At 33.7% G+C, this 26,285-nt stretch overlaps 1 protein-coding gene across 1 annotated transcript in view; it reads left to right on the top strand.

Annotated features, from left to right (window-relative positions):
- LOC112048041 (RNA polymerase II elongation factor Ell) overlaps nucleotides 1–26,285 on the top strand; it is a 99,849-nt gene that overhangs the window by 30,754 nt on the left and 42,810 nt on the right. The window contains exon 2 of the mRNA XM_052886649.1: nucleotides 703–750. Coding sequence (XP_052742609.1) covers nucleotides 703–750 — 48 coding nt within the window. The remainder of the gene's footprint in view (nucleotides 1–702; nucleotides 751–26,285) is intronic.

Raw genomic sequence — 26,285 nt, 5'->3', positions numbered from 1 at the left:
GTTGTACGTAATTTATGTAGTAGTAAATGTCGAGCATTCAAGGTGGAAGATAATAATAATTTCAACGAAACCATAATATATCTGATATAGAAAGTGAATGCTGCATGCTGTTTCTAAGACGACGCTAAATGTAGGAATGTGTTGATGATTATAGTCTACCGAGTGTTGTTGAACCTTGGACTTTGCAGAGATCCCGTCTATATAGGTTTTATTCAGAACATAAGTTAGTGCCTTTGTATTGTCAGTCACTGATGATCAAGTAATCTCACATACCTGCAGCGCTAACAACTTGACGTCCGGTAAAACTGATCGTGCAATGGTCACGATCGGCATGATGTCATGCACATCGCGTAGGCATGTGAGACTAATTGATCGTCAGTGGCTGACATAAGACATTATTTGTATAGAGTCCTTTTCATGAAAGAAGTCACGTGGGTAAAACCTGAACTAAAATTGACAGCGCCTTATTTAAAAAGGAGTAGTAGGTACAAAATATAATATTAATTATGCAAATAAAGATTTTGTATTAAGATCAAAATTCTCTTCTAGATCATTCTATGTTAGCCAGTAATTACATTATAACTTACAATTAACTTAATAATAATGGACTATTTAATATATTGTTTTAATTGTCTATAAAAAAAGTTTCGTTTATTTGCCTATCGCCTGAATATTTACTAACAAGTTTCTTCTTTGTTTCAGGACAAATTGGCAAAACCTAAAATACAGTTCCTACCCAATAATGAGGGGGTAAGTCTATGTACAATATTTTATTACCTACTTATTACGAGTACATCTCTGTTGGTACGATGCAAACATCTCTTTGAGAGACGAAGTGCCGGGTTCGATTCCTGATTTTAAAAATGTATACTCAAATTATTCAAGTGATATTAGAGGATTGATAGTTATGATATACACCAGTTTTATGTTCATGAACTTATTATATTTTATTTTTGATTTAACTTTACCATGCGACTTCATTTGCAAAGATATAGATAAGTATAGTACATAACATAATTTCAAAAAATAACATGACTAAATGCGCCTAATTAATTTTTCAACCGACTTCAAAAAAAGGAGGAGATTCTCAATTCGACGCGTATCATAACTTCGTCATTTATTAACCAATTTTGAAAATTCTTTTTTTTGTTTCAAAGAGCATATGTATACTTCCAGATTGGGCCCATTTCATTTTCATGAAAATCGGTTTAGTAATTCTGTATTAATTGATTATGAAACACGGCTAAAACTTACGTAATATTAGGTCGGAGTATGCCCGACTAGTTTCGAACCCATACGGGGCCCTTAGTCATGAGCTGGTTCTTGCAACGTGGCACGATCCAAACACAAATAACACTCACGATAGTTTAAATTCTAAAATAGTAATTTTGTGTTAAAATCAAAATAACTAAAATACGTCTTTAAAGTCGGTTATATTTTTACACGCTTTGTATTATGTTAAAAAGTTTATTTTAAAAATATTTGCTACCGTAATAATATATATCGTATCTTAATATGATACCATAATATTTGTTACGAACACAACGACGAGTAGCGCGATTGGGTGATACGGAACGAGATTATTCGCGCGAACGAGACAACATAAACACAAACGCCATTGCGATTGCGATTATATAAATAACATAATATTCGATTATCAAGAAATCGCTACATATACATAAGTATATAAGTATATTAAGATATTATCGAATTGAAATTTCTCGAATTTCAGTAGGAATAGAGTACTGGGAAGGTATTTTTCGTATATGAGAATTTATGAAATTGCTTGTGTGTAAATAGCGGCATACCATTTTAGGGGCTGTTTTATATGAGTATCACAGTTTTATACATAATATTGTATTAAATACAAATTCCTAATACGATAATTAATATACGGACCTAATTGTAAAAATGCTTCCGTATGTTATTTTGATTGTTTAAATGCGTTAATCTCTAAAATTACCAGTGGGATTATATATAGTGTATATGATAGCTAGATTCATTAAGAGTGAGTTTGGCCTAACTTTATAGGAGGGTAGGTAAGTGATTACCACGCGGACAAAGTCGCGGGCATCTGCTAGTAGAGTTGCTCTCTTTGTGCATTTAAACAGTTGTGTTCTGTGTTATCCCATCGCACCTAACTCAGAAAAAGTTATTACAATTTACTAAATAATAAAATACAAGCTATACTACAGCCTCTCTTGATGAGTACTGTTTACCAACAAACAAATTAAAAATTAGGGTATAAATCACTAGTCATTTCGCGCCTAGTAATAATAATTATAATTAACTTGTTCTTAAATTATTGAAAATAAAGTTGATCAGTAAATTTTGGACAATTAGTTATGGTTAATATATTTTCTAAATTTTCTAAACATACCATACATAATTTAAAATAAATAAGTTATGAAATGACATGCGTTCTACCTTCATATCTAATTTCTTTGATGATACAGTACAGAACAGTACTCATCAAGAAAGGCTGTAGTATAGTTAGGTATATGAGGAACAAAACTATTAAAAAAACAACTCCTAGTTTACGAAATACATCAAAGAATATTGCGCATTACCGAATTCATCATCAGAAGACCTTTACCTCTCTGTAGATATCATTTGATTGATGACACAATAATGGCACGTACTTATCCATATAGTTTACATAACACAGCGTAACCTTATCAGTATAACTTCATTAGGAAAGATGGCCATTATGAAATCAATTCTGTGTAAGACCCCTGTACTAGTGCAGCGCTATTATTTATTTGTAAACGCTTGACGTCCGTTTGACGTATGTTTTGTATGACATCATACCTAATTTAGCTTTAATAATACTCGTATACAACGTGTCCCAAAATTCAACGATAAGCGGGCGCCAAAAGATTGACCTGCTCATGAGCACTTAAGGAAAAATAATAAAAAAAATATACCTAAATTTTTTTTTTAGTTACAAAATAAATTTTAAAATTCTTTGAAAATTTACACCTTGTATGATATTTTGAACTACCGCAGCTACAATTTCTTAAATATGCTTAAGATTTTTTTTGTATCGGAACCTAAGTAGTACTACTATTCACCACAACTCTTAAAAACACCACAATGCCCGCAGTTTTTACACAAAAAAAAATCAAAATATTTTTTTTCCCTCAAATTTTTAAAGATTTTTACTTTCAGTCTACTTTGACTCATGGTCTTGCAAAAAAAAGTATGAACACCGCTATGGCAAGTTATTTTCAAAGTTGACGCAACTAATCAAGATTTCAAAATAGTATAATACCCTAGGATAACTAGTCACAAAAAAAAATATGCGTACCATTTGTAAACAAGAACCAAATTTCTTAATTGTTCTTGTTGTTAGTAATAAATTTTACTATGTTCCAAAAATGTGTTTGTTATTTTAATTACACAACATTAAAGTAAATGTTCGAATTGTTTTCCACCGGCATTAATACAGGCACGACATCGCCTTAAAAACGACCGTTTTATTTTTCGCGCATATCTTCTAGCATTGATATGTGCCGCAGCCTGAGTGATTTTTTGCCGAAGCTCGTCCAATGTCGTAATCGGTTTTGCGTAGATCCTGTCTTTGAGACAACCCCAATAAAAGAAATCCAGGGGGTTTAGGTCGGGTGATCGGGGTGGCCATAGGATAGGACCAAGTCGCCCGATCCAACGCCCCGGATACTCGTGGTCTAGGTATTGTCTCACAGGACGAGCGTAGTGAGCTGGGCAACCATCATTTTGATACCACATATTTTGAAGGTCGCTTAGGGGGACGTCTTCTAGTAATTCTTGCAAATCATTTTGTAAAAAGTTCAAATAACTGTCCCCATCTAAGTTTCCTTGTAATTCAAAAGGCCCAATCACTTTTCCATTTAAAATGCCCGTCCATAAGTTGACCTTAAATTGATATTGGGATTTGTCTTCTCTCATCAGGTGCGGATTCTCATTGCTCCAGCTGTGTAGGTTGTGAAGATTTAAATAGCCATCTTTCTTGCAGGTTGTTTCATCCGACCATAGTACTTTATCCAAGAACTGAGGATCTTCCCGATGCTTTTGAAGCATCACTCGGCAAAATGCGATCCGCAGTGGATAGTCCCGTGATAGTAACGTTTGTACACGTCTGTAATGATATGGGTGTAGCCGATGACGTTTTAGTATTCGATGTGCTGAACTTTTTGGGATTCCCGTAGCTGCTTCTATGGCACGCACTGAGGTAGTTGAATCAATGTTTATTTCATTGAGAACTTCTTCATCGCATTCCGATCTAGGTCTTCCAGCGTTTCTTCTAGCTGACGGCAAACGACCCTCCGAAAACGCTTGATGCACATTCATAAATACCCGATAATCTGGATATCTTTGAGCGTTTGGGTACCTTTCTCGATACAATCTGCTAGCAGCGTTAGCATTGCACCGACATTCTCCATAAATGAGATGCATGTTAGCGTATTCCATCGGCGTGTATGGTTGCGGCATGATAACGCTAAACAGTCCAAAATACACCAAAAGTCCAATTCACAAAACACAGGCACAGTCCAAAATAATGCCAGGTCAGTTCAGTTTGCAGATCACTTAAGTCCAGTCCAAAATGCAAAGCCAAAAGTCGTTAGTACGAGAGCCACGTCAATTGAATACGGAAAGTTGCGCAGTAAACAAAGGAGCAGAGCGTACTGACTTGCTGGGAACAGGATTTTCTTTACCTGCATCATTGTCATTCAACAAAGAACATCTGTCTATCCCTCTCTAACGTATACTTATCGCTATCTTTCTCTCTCTCTCTCTCTCTTATTTTTAAATGTTATCGTTCGTTCCATTAAAATTCTAGGAAATTGCAACGTATGACTCACATCATTTTGTGCATAAAGTAAAAGTGATTTCTAGGAGCAAAAACATTTTAGAAATTTAGTTCTTGTTTACAAATGGTACGCATATTTTTTTTTTGCGACTAGTTATCCTAGGGTATTATACTATTTTGAAATCTTGATTAGTTGCGTCAACTTTGAAAATAACTTGCCATAGCGGTGTTCATACTTTTTTTTGCAAGACCATGAGTCAAAGTAGACTGAAAGTAAAAATCTTTAAAAATTTGAGGGAAAAAAAATATTTTGATATTTTTTTGTGTAAAAACTGCGGGCATTGTGGTGTTTTTAAGAGTTGTGGTGAATAGTAGTACTACTTAGGTTCCGATACAAAAAAAATCTTAAGCATATTTAAGAAATTGTAGCTGCGGTAGTTCAAAATATCATACAAGGTGTAAATTTTCAAAGAATTTTAAAATTTATTTTGTAACTAAAAAAAAAATTTAGGTATATTTTTTTTATTATTTTTCCTTAAGTGCTCATGAGCAGGTCAATCTTTTGGCGCCCGCTTATCGTTGAATTTTGGGACACGTTGTATATGTATTTATATTTAGTATTAAATTATATTAATACTTGATACCTCAACACCATATGTTCTTGTTTATTCTCTACTAGCAGATGCCGCGTGGTTCCCGTTCCCGGGATAAAATGTAACCTATAGCACTCGGGGATAGTGTAGCTTCCCAACAGTGAAAGAATTTTTTAAATCAAACCAGTAGTTCTGGAGATTAGCGCGTTCAAGCAAACACACAAACACTTAGGCTTTATAATATTAGTATAGATAAACAAACACAAGATTTCATTTTAATTCCACGCTTCATACATGCAACACAGTTTATGAATGTGTCAAGGTTCCAAGTAAAAGTAATTTAATATATAAAAGTATTATTTATATATGTAATTTGTTAATGTAAGTTAATCTACGGTAAAAGTAAAAAAAACGGAACAAAACTGTATCTAAAGTTAACTCTAACTACCAGTATATTAATTAATGGAAGACAACATAAAATCAGTTAACCTTAAAGGACGCACGAACAAACAAACTTACAAACACCCTAATAAGAGATTCAATATTTATGTAGATTGTACGTAAATATTAAATACATTCAGTATAATATACTACTATACTAGTATGTGGAATACGGTTAATCAGTTGATTATTCAACGGCTTGCTGCTTAAGCTTGTGCTAGGCTACAAAGATGGAAAGCAACGATGAGCTCTAGGGTGAAGGTGATTAGATTGTAGGTGGCAGGAAACCCATGATATTAAACACTGTTAGATGTGTTACTAAAGCATGAAAAATCGCTCAAGAGAGGAAATTTATAGTCAACTCAATATAATAATATATAAATGTCGTTTACAATGTCGAGTTGTGTGTTCAGGAAGTGTAAAACTATATATACATACATATTATGTATAATGGAATTTAAGACAAAATTGTGAATGTGTGCGCTCAGTGTTGTAGCCTATTATTCAGATCACTTTTTGCGGTGATTTTGTAGGGACGTAACCGATCTATAGTATAAAAATATCATTGCAGGAAACACAGACTTTTCATACTGCAATGTACTCGTAAAAGTGTCTCGAGATATTTACGTCTGTTAAAGTATTTTCCATTTTCTTTTATTCAACAAGTTAGCGCTTGACTGGTTTCACCCGATGTTTTAAGTGCATCGTCACTCCAGTCCTAAGACTGTAGCGCGGTAATTTATCAAGTTTATGCATCCCATACTCCTGACTGATTTCTTATGTGCCAACGTACCGGAACGACATATCTGTCTATACGTACTTGCTGTCGGTACGCTACCGTCTGATCAAATATAGAGTTGACGCCCAGTTCTCAAAAACTATATTAAGTATGAGTAGTGGTTACTTATCAACGCAATAAAGTCATAGTCATCATGATTTTTTACAATTGACTAGCAGTTCTAGAGATTAATCAACAAATAAATAGTACTGAATACAATATAATTGAAATTATATGTGAGTAAATCAATAGCTCAATAAAACCTAAAAAAAAAGGTCTATGTCAGTGGTGAAAGTTCGGACTCATCACCGAGAGGTGGAGACGCCCCCGGTTTCACCCGCGTAGTTGTCGCTCCCCTGGTAATATGGTAAAAAAAGTTTTAAAATCGATCGGGATGTTTTTGGGTTAAATGTAACTAACTGACCAACAAATAAACAAAAATTAAATCTTACCTCTATAATATTAGTTACTGGTAGTTATAAATATCATATATTTATACCATTGACCTCATAATAAAAGGACGCACAATCATGTAGAAAATTTCATTTAGAAACAGGCCAATTTTGCTTTGACAGTTTTAAAATTATTGGTAAAGAAAGGTATACCTAAAGGCCTTTAAATATAGTCCAATATTCCATAAAATCCCAAATTCTGATCAAATTCAACCTTAAGGATTGAGTTTAAGGTTTGCAAATCCGACTACTTGAATTGAGTGCCAAGAAGTTGCGAGTATGGCACTCGTTGAGTTGGTCCCTATTGTGCATCCACTTTTTAATAGGAGATCGATGATTTATACTTCTCATGAAAAATCTAAACAGTCCGTCTTGAACAGTAATTGCGCACTGTTTCGATTTTTTTGATGAGAAATATAAATATACACTAAAAACAAAAAAAATATATTAATTATCCTAAAAATTTTGTAAATAAGAAAATTATATTATCGATCTTGTTCTGTAACATTTTTTATTGAAATATAATTTCAATGATTCTTTACCAATAATACTAAATCTTTTTGCATCACGGTATTATTTGTTTTACGTAGATGTTTTCATAAGAAGATCATAATATTATAATGATTGAAATCTTCTGAGAATCAAATAATTGCCCTGCACTTTTTCCTTGTAATTTTTGAGGAATTACTTAAACCAGCTGATGCAAATACGTAATATCCTTTAGCCGGTAATTTTTATAAGTGGAAACAAAAAATATTTTAATATTCGGTACTCCTTTCATTATTGCTACTTCTCAGTACCTCTCGGTGTTGCTTAGAACTACGTGCTGAAATCGGGTCTTCAAACTGGTCGCTAGAACCGCTGGATGCAGACATTTCAATACAGTGGACGTCCCTACCGGGATTAAGCTCAGCAGTGGATGTCCATCGTTATAGACGACGAATAAGTTTTCTCCCCTCGCAATGCGGTCCCTTATGTCCTAACTTGAGCCAGGAGTGCGATGAACAGCAAAAATGGTGCCTCACGCATGATGGACAAATATCTATTGATACGTCACTCGCTTGCCACATGCCGCAGTGGCGTAGGAAGGAGCAAGGGAAGTACGCAAGAGAGACGTCGCAAGACCACGTCTCTCGTCCAGCCGCATATCATGCCGTTCAACAGCGGAGCAATATTGTGGCATTATCGCAGCAGCCCGAGGAGCTACGTTTATGTTGTTTCGCATGAGAAACATTGTGACCAATGCGCAAATACAAGAACTTAGAAGTATCTATTGCTACTGCTACGTTACCCATCCGTCACACACTGCAGGAGTGGCGTAGGCAGAAGGCAGAGACGTCGTGTCGTGGACGAGTAACGTGGCCACGTTACTCAGCCAAAGAAAACCGCCCCCTATTTTGTCGGTTTCGAGCGCGATCAAAGGACTATTAAAGGGCGTCGCGATTAGAGTACTGTGGGCAGACAGGGCAACATAGTAGCAGGGCGAAGAGCAATGTGTAGCTGCATTACTAGATAGCACTAAGCAGCAGGAGTAGCCGTCGGTGCGGGCCTTGACTCGCCTCTGGCGTACCAGTTAACGCTTGCGGCACTCGATACGCTTGCGAAATTATATGATGACCCACTTAACCGATTTCGTTTTGCCGCTTGTCGTTGCGGTTGCTCTATAAAAGTTTTTACCCCAATATCATTTCGAAAAGTGAATTAGACGCGCTTCATTGGTTAATTATTGTCGAGATAAAATTTGATTTTCATCTCTTAGCGTCGAACGGTTTTTGTTCTATTTTTTTTTTGCTCTTTTTTTGACACTGACAACGTGGGGTGGTTGTAACAACTGCGACGCGATAAGTATTATGTCTTGTTGGTCTATGCTGTTTATTCTTTTACTGGACCTCTTTGGTACGTTTTTGGATGAGCGACACTTTTGCTGAGTATTAGATTTATCTTCACTTTGTTTTTGGGGTTCGGTTACTTTGAATACTTTGGGAAAACGTTTTTAATCTACCACCTTTAATCTTAACACCTTCAAGGCAAAAGTGAATAGGCAAATCCCATCTTAGACTCATCATTACTTTCCAGTTTCCATCAGGCATGATAGCCTAGCCAAACGTAAGCCTATTGACCATAAAGAAAACTTCATCATTCGAGACATTGGCAAAGTAGATTAACTGCACTCAATTTGCTATCTAAAATTGATAAAACGGCAATATGTATGATCTTACTCGTACATCCAAATCAAGTAAATTTTCTATTAAGATTTGAATGTAAACGTACTTACACAATGTTTTAAAGAGGTGCATAATTTTATTTATAGTATTTTTTTAATTAGTTATTATTAGAAGGCTCATTTAAAGACTTCAAGCGCCGTGACGCATAACAATATTTCGCATAATAAATGATATTTCACGACAACGTACTGCAATAGTAATAAAAGCCCGTCTATCCCGCTATATCAGATTTTAAGCTTATCTCGCCTTTGTAAATCGATACTACGTGTCACAATGCACCTGTAAATTGTTATTAAAGTCGAACATAAGAAACAAATAAGGCATAGTATGTCTAACCTTAATTACCACTCACTGACCTGATAATTATTATCCTAGTGGCCAATTAATATATTGTACTAAATTTTACAGTATAAAGTTTCATGTGTTGAAAATTTCTAATCTGTTTTCTGATAATTTTGTGAAGAAAGAAAGATGAATTATTTAACCCAATCGACAAGCATGAGATTTCTAACAAAATCAGGGATTAGATAAACAAAGAAATGAAAAATCTTTCAATTAAATTCAATAGGTTTGTTCAAAAGTTTTTAGTTCAGCCAGTAGTTGAGATGCGTTAAGAATATAACATTGCACCAATATTCCATCGTCAATCCTTTAAATACTGATTTAAGTAAAGGTTTCGCGTTTGATAACATGGTGTACATTTCATCACCAATCCTTGAAGTGGAAACATGAGTAACGCAATCGCCACCACCACCACCACCAAGTACCAGCTCACACCTCCCGTCGGTCAGTGCTATAAGTCGCATTGAGTTGCCTGTAACAAAAAAATGTAACGCAACACTGTTTACAAGGTGATAATCCTCGGGCAATCCTGGGGCCCGACGCGGCGCCGGCAACCGGTTCGGCTTGCCACCGTCGCCCGCTCGCCGGTTTGACGTGATCTCCTCTCTGTAGCTCTTTCTCACTTGTCCATGTCGTATGTAAATGACCTCGATTGTCCTCATTATTTTTGTAAACGAATATCGTGGTGTCATTACACGAAATATACATTCTAACGTGTGTGTAATTACTCAACATGTCTTATTGCACGAGGTGCATGTTCAAATATATTGTGAATATACATAATTTCTTTCAGACATGGGTCTTCTTAGCTCTTTCTGACTTGTCCATGTCGTATGTAAATGACCTCGATTGTCCTCATTATTTTTGTAAACGAATATCGCGGTGTCATTACACGAAATATACGTTCTAACGTGTAATTATTCAACTTGTCTTATTGCACGATTTGCATGTACAAAACTCTTGGGAATAAACATATTTTTAGACATGGGCTCTCCCTTAACTCGATAAATGAAATTACGGCTCGCTCATTACTCGAATACAATAAAAAAATGATAAGATATTTTCCTTTTTATTTTCATTTTGATATATTATCACAAAGACAAATAATTCAAACTACGCTTAGTTTTAAAAAATCTGACGTTGAAAAGACTGACAAAAAAACGATAAAATGAACTTTCACAGAGAGATCAGCTTTTAACAAAAACCTGCAATTTGTTTGCAGTTTTATAATACAGATAATGCAACCTTGACTTTATTTGAAAAGAAAAAAGTTACTCAGAAATAGTTCCGATATAATTTTTCAGTGAACCACTTAACCGTCATCATAATATAATTCCTCGAATATCTCGGTATCGGCGATGTTCTCGCTTCGCTGGCACATATCCAGCATGCACATAATAACTACAATTCAATGAGTGGCGGACCAGAATAGTAAATAAGTTTGTGGAGGGTGTAAAAATAGAAACGGTTCCAGTCGCCTAGCGATTGCACCTCCCAGGTGCGTCGACCGATGTCCCCAACAATTACACTGGCGTACTCCGCGCTAAACACCGTGTTGTTTCAAATTCTTGATTCTTGTTTTATCCTGTTTGTATAGGTAATTATACTACAGCCTTTCTTGATGAGTACTGTTTACCAACAAATTAAAAATGAGGGTATAAATCACTAGTCATTTCACACCTAATAATATTTATAATTAACTTGTTCTTAAATTAATGAAAATAAATTTGATTTTTTTTAAATTTGAAATAAGCTTCGAACAATAGATATGGTTAATATATTTTATATAACATTTTATAAACAAACAATACATAATTTAAATTAAATAAGTTATGAAATGACACGCGTTTTCTACCTTCTTTTCTAAGTTATTTGTTGATAAACAGAATTCATCAAGAAAGGCTGTAGTATAGATAAATCATTTTATAAAGCTAGCTTACACTTTTAGAGAATTAGAAAAGGTGATTCGCGAAAGTAATAGACTAAATTCTCTGAACCAAATATTTTATTTTAAAATAAATATCATTAAAAGATTTTGTTACTAAAGAACGAACTACTGTTTTATATTTTTGTAAATTTTTAAATAACAATTATAAATGTGCTGTAGTTATCACGTTTTGGATTTTCGCTCGAAAACGGCTTGTCTGTTTAACGTGGAATATAACTAATAAATAGGTTACAATTTTTGCAATAAAATTACCGTTTGGTTTAATAAATTAAATAGTTTAGGAGTGATTACAGTTAAATTGAGAAAATCGCAATCAATAATGCCTGTAAAATGGTATGGAAGTTATTGTTCAAAATCATTGGCATCACATAGCAGACTTAATCACTATGTTGTTAATCTTAATATATAAATAGCGAAAGGTCACTCATCATGAAATCTCGTAAAACCGCTTGGCGTACAAAAATTTAATTTGGCAGGAAGGTAGTCTGTAGTTAGTAGGTATCCGCTAAGAACGGATTTTGCGATAGGGCCGGATTAAAGAGGTCTAGGGGCGGACGAAGTCGCGGGCGTCCGCTAGTTCTTGATACTTGTTTTATCCTTTTCGGTAGCTTCGATTTTATAAACTTCATAATTACTGTAGATCTAAAACTCCGTTTTACGTAACACATAACATTTTAATAAGATTTCTATTTCGTAATATTATTGCTACCTCACATAAATAAAAACATTCTAAAATAGAAAATGCATGTTGCGTAATTTTAACTGTATGTACATTTTTTTTTAACGAAATGGATGTACTAACCAGCCACTATATTAAAGTAATTGAATTTAAAATGTTACTTTTCCCTTTTTGCAACATAAGTAGCTTTTCTTTCTCTACGGTTAATTGATGTAAAAATGCGATTTTTATCAGTAGGTAAGCTTAAGTTTATTTAAAAGTAAAGGGTTAAGTTTTTATGCGGCTTCTCGAGGGAAAAGTTCAAAGAATGTACGAGAATTATAATTTATTTTTTCAAACTTTAATAACTCCTGAATTATTAAAATTGTATTGAAATGAGACATCTGAAATTCACCGTAGAGTCTTACACATTAATACTTTTATACATATAAAAATCTCAATTATTGTTTATAGCATAGTAACCCTGTGAATGGTTTTCGATAATAGAGTCTAGAAGTCATTGTTATACTGTTATTAACATTGGAGTAAAATTTACAAACAAAAGGTGATACCTATTTCTATTCGGTGTAGAATGTGTATGTTGAAGTATTATAAAGGTAATAAATATTGTGATGTAATAAACGACACATTGTAGTTTAGAATTGAGTTTGTAGAATAATATCCATGGAAATTATTGCTTTTCAATTTCAACCTATTTTCAATAAACCAATCAGCTGATTGAAACGCTGTCAATGTCGCTGTCTTTCTGCCTGCAGTTACAGCTCGTACGGTTTGACTTGACACCTGGTTCATGTGATGTTTGTTCTGTGTTTGTTTAGTTGCATTTAGTAGGCAGGTGACAAAATTAATGCGCATGAGTTATATTTAATTTTGAACCTGTATTAAGCAGATTAATTTCTTTTTGATCCCTTTATTGAGTCCGTATTACTAAGTATTTGCTGGTGGAAGGCTTCGGCCGTGGCTAGTTACTACCCTACCGGAAAAGATGTACCGCCAAGCGATTTATCCATCCATTTATTCCAGCGATTTATTCCATCGTTACGATGCCGTGTAGAAAAGGGGTTTAGATTTTCATCCTCCTCCTAATAAGTTAGCGCGATTCCATCTTAGACTGCATCATTACTTACCATCAGGTAAGATTGTAGTCAAAGGCTAACTTGTAAAGAATAAAAAAAAAAGTTTAAAAAGTAATATATTAATTTGTCGCAGACACTGAAGTAAAACGTGTAACACAAAAACAATTGCAACCGCCGATTTCCGTTAGTATGATATGTCAGCAATATAGAATATTATCTATGCCATCAGTTCCAATGAATCACCGGGTAATCTATGTACAATGAACCCAATGTAGTAATGCAAAATTGTGTATTGTAATATTTATTAATGTGGTTGTATACCTAAGTTGAATACCATTTGATCCGCCACGGGTCGACGCCCTCCCGAGTCACTTTATTTACACCATCGCCTTTCAAGCCCGTTATTGCAAACCTTGAAAACAGGATTTCGCTTTATTATGCACATGAAAACTTTATATGATGCGCATGTTACGCGGTTTGTTAGCTCATCTCTTGGTACAAAAGACAAAAGCCGAAATAGCTCAACGGTAGAGGCCGGACTCATCACACCACTCACATCCGAGAAGTCTTGGTTCGATCCCCGATTCGACACTAGTCCACGATATAGTACCCACTGCTAATGTAATAAATTAGAGAAACTCGTGTTAGTTAAACTATTTATAACAAAAACGGTTGGACCGATTTGGCTGAAAATTGGTGGAGAGGTAGCTTAGAACCAGGAGACAAACATAGGATACTTATGGTAAGGGTAGGATTCACGTAAATGAAGACGCGGGCGTCCGCTAGCATTAAAAAAAATGCATATGATCAAATTGTACTAAAAATTCTAACTGCTATTAGAACCAGAGCGTGCGATTACCAGACATACCTCATTTTCTGAAAGCTGAAAGTTCGTTCATTCTCCTACCATTGGTGAAGGCGGCAGCCAATTATACGTTGAACCGTGTTGCGTTTGGAAGGTAGCAGCTTTCTAGCATCCATATCCCATTTGTTGTAGTATAAAACGTAATGTTTTGTCTTTTTATTCAAGACATCATGAGGAATCGTGCCTTAAGACGCCAGACCTCGTGGAAATCCTTCGCTAGAGACCCTTAAAGTTTTGCGGTGTATTTCGAAGCGTTACCACCAGCATACTCCCAAAAAAAATATACTTTATTCTTGGACGGTTGAAGGTCTGCCTTGAAACCGGCTTCCTTCCAAAGCCGTCCACAGTACAAACTTCATAGTTGGCTAACGTATGGTACGAGCATAGGACTTTAACAACTGTGAGCCTTGATAAATGAGATATGTCTGGCTATGACAGGCTTATCCCGCTATGCTAGTGCATATGTTAACATTAGTCGCAGAATATACTCGTAACGTTGCTTTTACTATTTTTAATTATTATTAAGATGCGAATTACTTTAGTAATGTATTTAGGTATGTGTGTAGTCTTACTGTTAGGCCATTAAGGCCGCCCATTGACTTTTTAATTAATTTTGTTATCGAGCACAAGTAGCCGTTACGTCTACAAAGTGGCTCAGGCTACCGAAAATTTGTTAATGTAAAGTCCAACTAGCAAAGTAAGAGTCACCAATATTAAATTGCAAAGTTAGACAAATTGCATTTGAATAGTGTACTAAAATTTTTAAAAACTTACGGCTAAAACCGCTAAAACTCACGTAATATTAGGTCGGAGTATGCTTGACTAGTTTCGAACCCATACGGGGCCCTTAATCATGAGCTGGTTCTTGCAACGCGGCACGATCCAAACTGAAACTTTGAAAACATTTTTGATATCGAAGTTGAATCTGTGTTTAAAAGTTAACTCAGATTCAACCTCGATATCAAACTCAACTTCTAAACAAATATTGTCTCTCAGAATACAGAAAACACCAGAAGCCATTATTTTAAAGCAGGCATTGTTTCAAAAATTGTATCTTTGTCACAGAATGACAAATCGCTTGTTCGTGAAATTACACCAAAAAAGAGTACTTTTAACGGCTTGATTCCTATGCGCGACACACCTTCTAGAGTTTTCTGTATTCTGAGCATTGACAATATTTAGCGTGATATTGCCTATAAATAATAGTACCTTGGTACGTCTTGAGCCATGTTATACGACTTTCAATTATTACACTACATTTATTGTCCCTCTCATTCTGAGAGGAGACTCGAGCTCAGCAATTGGCCGAATATGGGTTGATGACGACGATTGTCAATAATAGGAACATTTAAATATTTTGCGATAAAGAAAAATAAGTTATCTATTAGGCGTCCAAAATAATATTCTTGAAGTTCATGAAAAAAATAACCTAGTATTTTTGGCACTTATTGCCAAAACTTATAAACGCGAATGCCATCGCGCGCTAAAAATGGTTTTATCGAGTTATAATACAGCCGTCCACGTGATCAAACAATGGTGTTTACATTCGCCACAAGGACAAACTGTTGAATGAATGAGAGCTCAGTTTAGAGATCTAAGTGTTTTTTTTCATTACCTATTATTTCAAACGCTATTGATAAAATATTAGATTGTTACACGGAAGTTATAAATGATTAACAGAACCTCGCGGTTTTACCTAAATAGTTTCCATTCCCGTGGGAATATGGAGATGAAATATAGCCTACGTTACTCGTTAATAATGTAGCTTTCTATTGGTGAAAGAATTTTTTAAATCGGTCCAGTAGTTTTTGAGTTAATATCTCGTAGTTATATATACAAAAATTCAAATCTTTCCGCCTTATACGAGTAATATTTAGTGTAAAGAGTTTGAATGTGTTTTCAGTCAGCGAAATCCGTCGCTATCTTACTCGTAGGTTCCTTAATTACAATCATATGCAGCAGGGATTTCGAGGCATTTCGAGTTGAATCCATATTTACCAAATTGAAAATCTTATGGTATTATATTTAATTTATCAAATTTTAGCAATCGTGGTGAAGTTCATTTGTCTTTTTGTTTATTTCATGATTTTTTGGAGAATCTTTTCATCCCGTCATTGTTACAGATGGTCAATTGACGTCACATGTTTTGAAATTTAAATTTTTTGAGGGTGAAACTAGTTTTTTTTGTGCTAGCTACACGAAATTTAATATGTCAATAGTCATAAGTGGAAAAGTAACTCATGTTATAGAGCGAACAAAGGAAATATGGAAAGTTTGTTTATGCACAATTTATATATGCCTTCTTTAGACTAACTAACTGATGCACATTTTTAGACATCTTTGGTTTGTGCAATGAGTATTATCACTGAGCAAAAAATGTTAAATAATAATTTAGGTACCTGATCCTTGCATCAGCAAATTGGCTACGTATCGCTTCCTTCCTTCAACAGGATAATTATTAAATACTAATGATAATTAGTATGAATATGACTTCAATGAATAAAATATTACACGATCGTCGATCATTCACAGACAAACATAAATTCGAATATTTTTTATTTATGTATAAAATTGATAAGAATGCTAATACATTGATATCAGTTTTTGGTGAATATTTTCATATACTAATAATATCTTTACTACATTATAAGGAAATTGGCACTAACATTCGATAAACAACCATAAATTACTAAGGTCTACGTATTATGTAAATATATGAAGTAATATTTTTAAAGTAGAACGACTAGACTTTTTTCAAGTTTTCGACTTTAATTATCACCATATTATCATAACACATGACTTGTAAACTTAGCCTACTTGATCACACTTACAGATTTCGAATTTCATAAAATAAGTTTTGAAGAATAAAACAAATAATTTTTATAGTTTATTTTGATTATGTATACCAATTTATTTTAAAATCGTAACGTTTGTGTAAACTCTGGATCTACGGAACCGATTTTAAAAATTCTTTTACCACTAGAAAGCCACGTCATTTGTGAGTGTCATGGGCTATATTTTATCCCTGTATTCTCACGGGAACGGGGACTACGTGGGTCAAACTGTGGAGCGAAAAGTTGGTGTTATTTAAAATTATCTGTAGTGAATTATTTACCGGGTTTGAACTTATGCATTTGCGTATTAATGACATAAAATGACGTATTTATATTTTATTCTCGTAATAAAATGTGATACATTTATTAACTTGTGCAATAGTTGTTCAAGGAAATTCTTTTCAATTAAGTATGTACATAATTATATTGAATTGCAAGATATTTCAATTGCTACAGTTATTGCGAATTTTTAAGTATTGTGATTTTTCTTTAATTTAATTATTTTTGTCGTTAGACAAATAACATTATTTTAGTTAGATTAGGTACATACATTTATTTATTTTTCAGAGATACGGTGTAATCTTATACTTATGTACCTAATTGTTGTGATAAAATAACTAAATAGTTATTATTTAAGTTATTTAAAAAAATATAACTAATAATTACTTGTACTGTTTACTAATACTGAAAAAATCTAATAGTTAAGTATGTTAAAAATGATTTAAATAATATATCGTAAAAGGAAATTCTACAAGAAAATCCTACAATGTTTTAGATTTTGATTTGAGAAACAATAAAGCTTTACGCTATACACATAACGTCATCTAATGAGTATCTACTTGTACCAAGGCAGACAAAAATGTCTTAATATGTCTTTAAATTAATCCCCGAAAAAAGAAACCTGCAAGTCTCAACAGTTACCAAAATCTGTCATGATGCCTATAGAGTTATAGACAGACAGACATACGGTGTGATCTAATAAGCACAGTCGTGTTTACGAAGGCGCTGGGAGCGGCGGAACCGTTCTGATTTCCTCGTGGTAATTGCAGAGGTATGCGGACGGTGGTGTCGTCTTATTCGGAGTGCCCGTACGTGCGCGCGGTTCACTTTCACTTCACTTCGCAGCGCACAGTAGCGCACTTTGCTATCGGATACCTTCGCACACTGGCGAATTTTACCAAAAAGTTGGCCAAAATGTTTTAATTATAATTTGGTTAAAAACAATCTTAATAATTAAATCATAATTATCGGATATCATTAATTGAAAGAAATTGTCTCATTTATAGTGTACCTATCTACGAAAAAATGTTATAAATACGATATACAATAATATACATAGTGTCAGGGAGATTTTGGTAGCTAGCTAGTAATTTTGTTCCGCACTAGTTTTTTTGTCGATGTACGTTATTCCAACTGCTTGACGTTGATTTTCAAACAAACTTTTAGTCAAGCTTACCTGCCAAAAAAAACACTGTTAAGGCTAAATATTCAATATTCCATAAAAATTAGAATTCATATTCAAAGCTGTCCTTTAAATAAAAACGTCACTCATAAAAACTCCTTAATAATGTTTGACACCCATAAAATTGTTGGCAGTGATATTCGCGTTAAAGTTTTAAAGAAACTGCCATCGTAAATTAAGTTAAATATTATTTATATAGCGCACCATCTATCGAATTTTAGAATCCAAATGACGACTTATATATTGTTTTAGAGTTTGATTTATGGCCAACTTTTTGGTAAATTTCACCAGTGTGCGCCGGACGGTGGATTACACTCAGGCATATCACGCAGTAGCATTCAACAAAGGTCTCGTAGACGCAATCTTAAACGTTCCCATTGTTTTGGGCTGCACCTCACTCGAATTGCTAGTCGTAATTCAATAAATGTCTTTTCGTTCTGTAAACGTAATAGTCCCAAAATAGACCGGTGGTAGTCTTTACAAATAGTCAAAATTGATTTTTCAAGTGTTTAAACACAAGCTTACTTGAAATAAATGAATTATGATTTTAATTTTTGACGTTGAATGACATTTTGTTGCTTTAAAATGAAATGTGACACATTCAACTGAACTAAAATTAAACTGTCATCAAACGAACAAAAATAAATACATTGTAGAATTTAAACTATCGTGAGTGTTATTCATATTAATTGATTATGAAACACAACTTTACCAAAAAGTTGGCCATAAAAACTAGTCGGGCATACTCCGACCTTATATCACGTGAATTTTTAGCCGTGTTTCATTATCAAGAAATACATTTGTTGATAAAATACCTGTAGCTTTGTTCTAATACAACAACAGATTTTCAATGCTTATCTTGGTCGTACTCGCTAGATGGCAGTAAATACGTTTAGACAAAGTTTTAATCTGTTTTAATAACGTAATTAACTTTAAAGCTTATTTAAAAAAAATACTACACATCGACAGACTAAATAGTAATTATTTCGAAACACGTTTTCGAAACACAATTTAACGTGAGATAACATACAAAGTTTTTTAATAGCTTACAGTGACGTTGTATCTTTTGTAAATTAATTAAGTCTTTAATTTGTTGTTATCAAAACAAACGAAACAAGTAATATTTTTAAGCAAATACAGAAATCTTTATCAGGAGGTAATCGCGGGCCGGAATTCATTTGCACATATTTCGGTTATTGTTGTTGGTAGGCAAGTATGCAGTACTTGTTATGTCGTAATTAATTAGCAGCCTGACCACAACACAAAACAGTGCCACGGTCCCTTATGACTACGAGATAAGGTTTAAAAACATAAAACCCTACTAAAAATGCCACCAATTAGAAATTTTTTTTCCTGTGTTGTTTAATTTACACATATATATTTTCGGAATCTAAGCAACGAACTTCGCTACATGAAACTACATTATCTTGATGTTTTGTATGTAAGTAGTATCATTTTAAATTATCTAATTTTAATAATTTATTTTAATAACATACTTTATGTAATACGTACGATGTAATAAACATGGGTGTTTTGTTCCAAAATTATTTGAAGTCTCAATGCCGACTTATAGAACTATTTCGTAAATCGGTTCTGTTAAATAATTTTATTGATTAAACCTAGGCCGTGATTGTAAGTTAGTTGAGTGTAGGTTAACGCTATAAAAATAAAATAAAATAGACAGGTGATTCGAAACCCACTTGACTTTCACTTTTTATACTTATCCGCGCACAGTGATTTGCCAAATTACACAAAATTTATAGTAATTAGTTGGTTGTGCACAAATCGATAGAGGCATTTAAAGTCCGCGACCTTAATGCGAACACCGTTCGACCTTTGAGGACACAGCGGTCCGACGGTCATAAGATTGTGCTAGAATCGCTTCTCGATATTTTAAATCTAACCGTTGTGTTTATTTTAAAGCGCTTTAAAGTGCTGCACGGTGTATGTAAATGTCGAAATTAACGAGGCATGCCTTGATCGATACCATTTAGTTTATGAACTATGAAGTAGGACATTTTAATATGTTTTACATATACATTGGTAAGTTATGGTTTTCTTGGGAAGATATACTTTGACAATAATTATTGTTCTCACTGTTGATCACGAGTCTCCTATCAGAATGTGTTAGGCTAATAGTCCACCACGCTATCCCAATGCGGATTGGGAGTCATCACACACGTAGAGAATTAAGAAAATTCTCAGGTATGCAGGTTTGTTTTTCCTTCACCGTTTAACACACACGTGATATTTAATTTCTTAAAATGCACATAACTGAATAGTTGGAGGTGCATGCTCCGGACCAGATTCGAACCTACGCCTTCCGAGAGAGGTATATACGCTGAGTTAAACTAAACTATCTCATACATGCATTTTTATTGATGTAGCAACCTCGGTCATATCTAGAAATTTTGTCTTTCCGTCGATTCGGGTTGCAAAGTCATTATCTTCATTGTACCTACCTACATCTTAGTATGGCTTGCGTACGGATTTCCCCGAGACCGTTCACCTACAAACACTGTGTGGGACCTAACACCAATCATATCAGGGGAATAAATTATTTCTTTGGACGTTTATTGGCAGGGGAACTTCCCTGGAGATTTCTAATTTACACTTAATGTCCTTAAAGTTAAATTTAAATTCGATCACCTAATTAACGCTTGCAAAACCACTCAAAGAAGATATAAATTATAACTTTATTACACCAAATGCAACAAATTATATTTAAAGACATGTGTAGAATTAGTTGAAACCAAATTTCATTGCATCTAAATAACACATACTTACTCATAAATATTATTGCTTTTAGTATGAATTATAACGTATTTTTTTTTTTTTTTTATAAATTTGATTTTTTGATTTGATTTGATCGTTTTTGGTCCCTTTTTGTATGTAAAAAATTAGTAGAAGATTTAATCTACTTTTAAACCGTATTACATTTTTAACCGACTTCCGAAACGGAGGAGGTTCTACATTCGTCTGTATGTATGTTTTTTTATCGTCAATGTAACAATTTCTATGAAAATTGCAGACTTTCATATACAAACTTTGAACCCCTTCTATATTTATTCGCAACATAATTCATTTTGTTTTATTTTTTTAATCAAATTCTGCGGCTTTGACGTGATTGTGATAAAAATGTTATAGACAGACTTAAATAGTCTTTTTTTTTTAAATAACATTAATTATGGATTTCTATATAATGGATAACTTTGCGTCAACTTTACAGTATTTAAAGCCTACTACTCCTACTCCTACTTCTAGCACAAGCTTTCGCTAGGTTGGAGGAGGAATGGGGAAAATTGATCATGTTAAAAAAAAAGCTTGCTTTTATTAAAAAAAACTCAAAGATCTTCCTTTTCTCCGTAGATTGCGGAACTGCATCACAAGACTGACCGTAAGGCGGTTGACATAATGCTGTTTTTCCATTAGAGAAGGGAAAGTCGGCTTGTTTGAGAATGCGTGCACATCATACTCAGCTAATACCGCTTTCAATGCCCAAGTAGGAAGTGCGATTATCTTTATTTGCAGATGGTTTATGTAAAAGAACGTACCAGAACCTAGATGTGTAAGACTTGGAACACAAATTATTCGGTAGAGCGCCATACAATCTATACCTAATATTTGTCTTAAATATTACACTAAAACACATTTAAAAGTAAAATTACACAGATATCCTGATAAATATGGTGTGATATAATTTAAAACCTATGAAACTGATAATAAAGTTCAGTTACGATTTATATAAACAGTTCCAAGTTCCATTTATAAAAACGAAGCTGAATAATTAAAACAAGTCACAATAAAAGAATAATAAATTAAGTTTACATAGTTAACGTTATGTATATAATAATATGTAACAATAATAAATTTAAGTAATAATAGGTAATTTATTTTCAGTGGCAACGAACTTTATTAAAATATATATACCTATGTATATACTTATTAGTTATTAAAAATGTAATGATAAAATATACTATTGAACAAGAAATTGTATTTGGTATTTTTTTAGATTATCGGTTGCATAATATTACTTAAATAATATTTTTTATGGATTTCCTTTATCAAAATTAAATTTTAGTTACAATAATTAAAATTATAAGAGTATGATTTCTTTTTTTCTATTTTTCTTTTATATATAATTCTAAAAAGTAATATCCAGTCCTGGCCAGCCGTTCTTACGTGTAAACTCTTAACTGCTGATTTTTTTTTGTAGTTTCATCTTGACATACTATTACTATACTTCATTTCACTATACAACCAGCAGTGAAAGTTGCGAAATAAATACCGGTTTAGCTATTTCCATGTTATTTATGGTATATTAGCTTCATTATACCAAAGTGCCTCACATTCTTTACCTTTAGCTAATAATAGTTACATAGTTCTGTTAGTATCAGGACATATATCTCCTAAATTTAAAGAAAATAAAAAAAAACATATACTATCACAAACACCATAAATTTGTCCTTAGTATCTCATAGATAGATAATAAATGCAACTAAAAATTAAAAAAAAATACTGTACATAAATACTCGTATCAGGAGAAAATAAGGATGTGGCTTACTTTAAAGGTCTACAAACCTTACACTAATATACTTGATATTACTATCTGAAATGTTATAATTTGTATTACTTAGTCCTTGCGAGTTAAATAATAATATTTTTTTGTATTTTTTTTTTGTTATTCAAAAATGTAAAAGCTTTGTTAACTCATATGACATTATAAAGTTAAGTATTTTTCACTAAAAACGTCTACTATTACGAGTACTATATTCATAAAATATATGTATTCTAATGTATTATATTTAATATATGTCGCTATTATTATGTACACCACTTGAATGTTTTCCTAATCCTAAGGTTGTTTAGCAGAGATCTACTGAGCGATACGGTCGTATTTTGTTTTGTACTTTATATCAGTTTATACTGGTTTCCTTGTTATTGTAGAGTACAAATAAAGAGTAATAAATAAATAAATTCCGTTTACCGCACAGTGTAAGTACATTGTTGCATTGCTTGTGGACACCGGAATTAAGTGTTTACGCACACATACATACACACACGCGGCCACAATGTGAAGTAAATAACATGAGTTTGTGAGATAAATTTTTTCAACATAGCGTCATAATAGACCGATTAATGAACTTAGTATTTTGCAACTACATAACTTTGTCAACAAGGACACATTTTTATTGCTTTGTAAAATTTTATTGAAATTTGAAATGGAAGAAGTTCTAGAGTCTGTCTACCAATGTGTTAATTTATAATTAATCACATTTCACAACATTATACCAGCTATAATAGATAGAGCATGTTTTTGGATTTTTAGGTTAAATACAGAGTTAAAAAGACAGTTTTGTGTGCAAGCGACCAGGTACTAGTAAGATAATAGGTTACAAAAGAAGTGTTTGGTTTACACATCATCGCTAACCAAATCAATTTAACCGAAACACAATATATTGCTGAGCGCATCGTGTAATACTCATACATTGAAACCAATTTCGTCACGTTTGCAACTTTCACTTGAAATCGGTAAACAGGTAATATTTACGATTTTGGAAATCGTAATACAATCAAAAGTAATGATCTAATGCGTTATACCTTCTTTTTTAAACAGAGGAGTAATTATTATCAATACATTCTTAATAGACATCTAGTTAACTGCTATAAAATAATGGTTCAATTGTAAATTAATTACATAACCGATTATAACTATGAAATTACAATGTAAAAACATGATAAAATGTAATTAAACGATATACATTCCGTCTTAAGCATCTAAGATACATAGTGGTAATAGCTATTTGTTGCATGCGATTACCAAGCAAAGATTTTTCATTAGATAAACTGGATGAAAGAAATGCAGAAGTGCGTATGGCACATCGATATCCCACTCGTAGTTTATCCGATCGGCATCTGCAACGGGCAGACAATCAAATAGATAAAATTCTATAGCTAAATCGAGCCAGCTTAGATATTACGAAAGCTCTGTATGGAGTCAATAATAAATTACACCTGGCGTACCTACTTACGTAAGTCAGGTAAAAGTTACCGCTCGCCCCGCAACTATTTTGAACTTCAGGTTGCAAGAATTTAATTACAAACTAAACACAATCATACGAGCGTCCAATGTCCGCACATACATACGAAACGTAATTAAGGACAGTGATTGATTCACTCCCCAGCTTCAATATTCCAATACGTATGCAACACTCAAAGTAGCCTTCGCCTCAAAACACATTTTAGGTCGTATTGACACGATCGCCAATTGTGAGTAATTTTAAATAGTAGCTCAAGGCATAAACAATAATGATGGGACGCATTACGGTAATGGTAACTTAAAAATTATAACCATTAATATTGAGTCTTCCGTATCAAATCTTTGGTTCGCAGTCTTTCCTGGTAACAAAGAATCTGGCAACGAAGAATCGCACTTACACTTACTTATCTTGATTTCAATGTACGTAATTATATTAAGAGGTGAAACCGTACTACCGCAAAAAGCAGACTTTAATTGTACCACGAGTAGCGTAGCTAAAACACAGCATAAAAGGTAAAAAAGGCTCAATGTTCAACGTTCATGGATTTACGGCATTTACCCTTGATCTTTCATAATTTGAGTTTAATTTTGTCGAAGTTGTAAAACTGCATGTTTACTTCAGGATATTTTTCCTACCAATCTCTTGCACGCAAGATTGAATAAGCCAGGAACCGGTCTTGTTCACAATTGTTTTCTGCCCTGGTAGCCGCCTGCCTCGTAACAGCCATTATACAACAAATCTTATTAGCTGAACTGGAGACTACAGTTACGTGGCATCTATACTACACCCGACGTGGTCAGTTTCCTATGGCGCATATCTAATTGCTGTACATAATTTTTCTTTGTTCATCTAACAGGCCATGGTAGATTGAAACGCGAGATATAATATTTTTTTTATTTGCATATTTCTTGTTCTAAATATTTTAAAAACATTCGAGTAGCAGTTCTGATAATGATTTAAATAACGAAACAAACTTCAATACTTAGGTAAAATTAATATCTTAACCACATCCTCCGATAGTAATATGACAAACATTATCATGAAAACCCGATTTTAGTTGTTTGTCGAAAGTGAAATTTTTCACTGCTTGGTGTAAATTAAGTAAACGGTGACATTTGTGTTCATTCAGATGATAAACTTCCGTGCAAAAATTTTTGTGGTTTCGTGTTAAATCGTATTGATTTAATTTTTAAAAACTTTCCGATATTTCGAACTTTAATAAAGTTCACGTTTACCAAGATATTCCGAATCTTCGTTATAAACGAAATAGTGAGACAATATACGAGTAAAGCAACATTTACAAACTAAGTAATTATTTTTGTCAATTTTTGAGTTTAGTTTTGGTGTGGTTTAGGTTTCTTGTATTCAAATTTTTATAAGTGATTGAAGTATAGCAATTAGCAACCAATCACAGTTAGATGTCATCATCATCATCATCATATCAGCCGATGGACGTCCACTGCAGGACATAGGCCTTTTGTAGGGACTTCCAAACATCACGATACTGAGCCGCCTGCATCCAGCGAATCCCTGCGACTCGCTTGATGTCGTCAGTCCACCTGGTGGGGGGTCGGCCAACACTGCGCTTACTAGTGCGGGGTCGCCATTCCAGCACTTTGGGACCCCAACGTCCATCGGCTCTTCGAACTATGTGCCCCGCCCATTGCCACTTCAGCTTCGCAACTCGTTGAGCTATGTCGGTGACTTTGGTTCTTCTGCGGATCTCCTCATTTCTGATTCGATCACGCAGAGATACT

The sequence above is a fragment of the Bicyclus anynana genome, chromosome 17 (assembly GCF_947172395.1).
Source record: "Bicyclus anynana chromosome 17, ilBicAnyn1.1, whole genome shotgun sequence".
In the NCBI taxonomy this organism is placed as follows: Eukaryota; Metazoa; Arthropoda; class Insecta; order Lepidoptera; family Nymphalidae; genus Bicyclus; species Bicyclus anynana.
The sequence above is the reverse complement of the archived record's forward strand: the minus strand, read 5'-3'. Positions and strand labels throughout refer to the sequence as shown.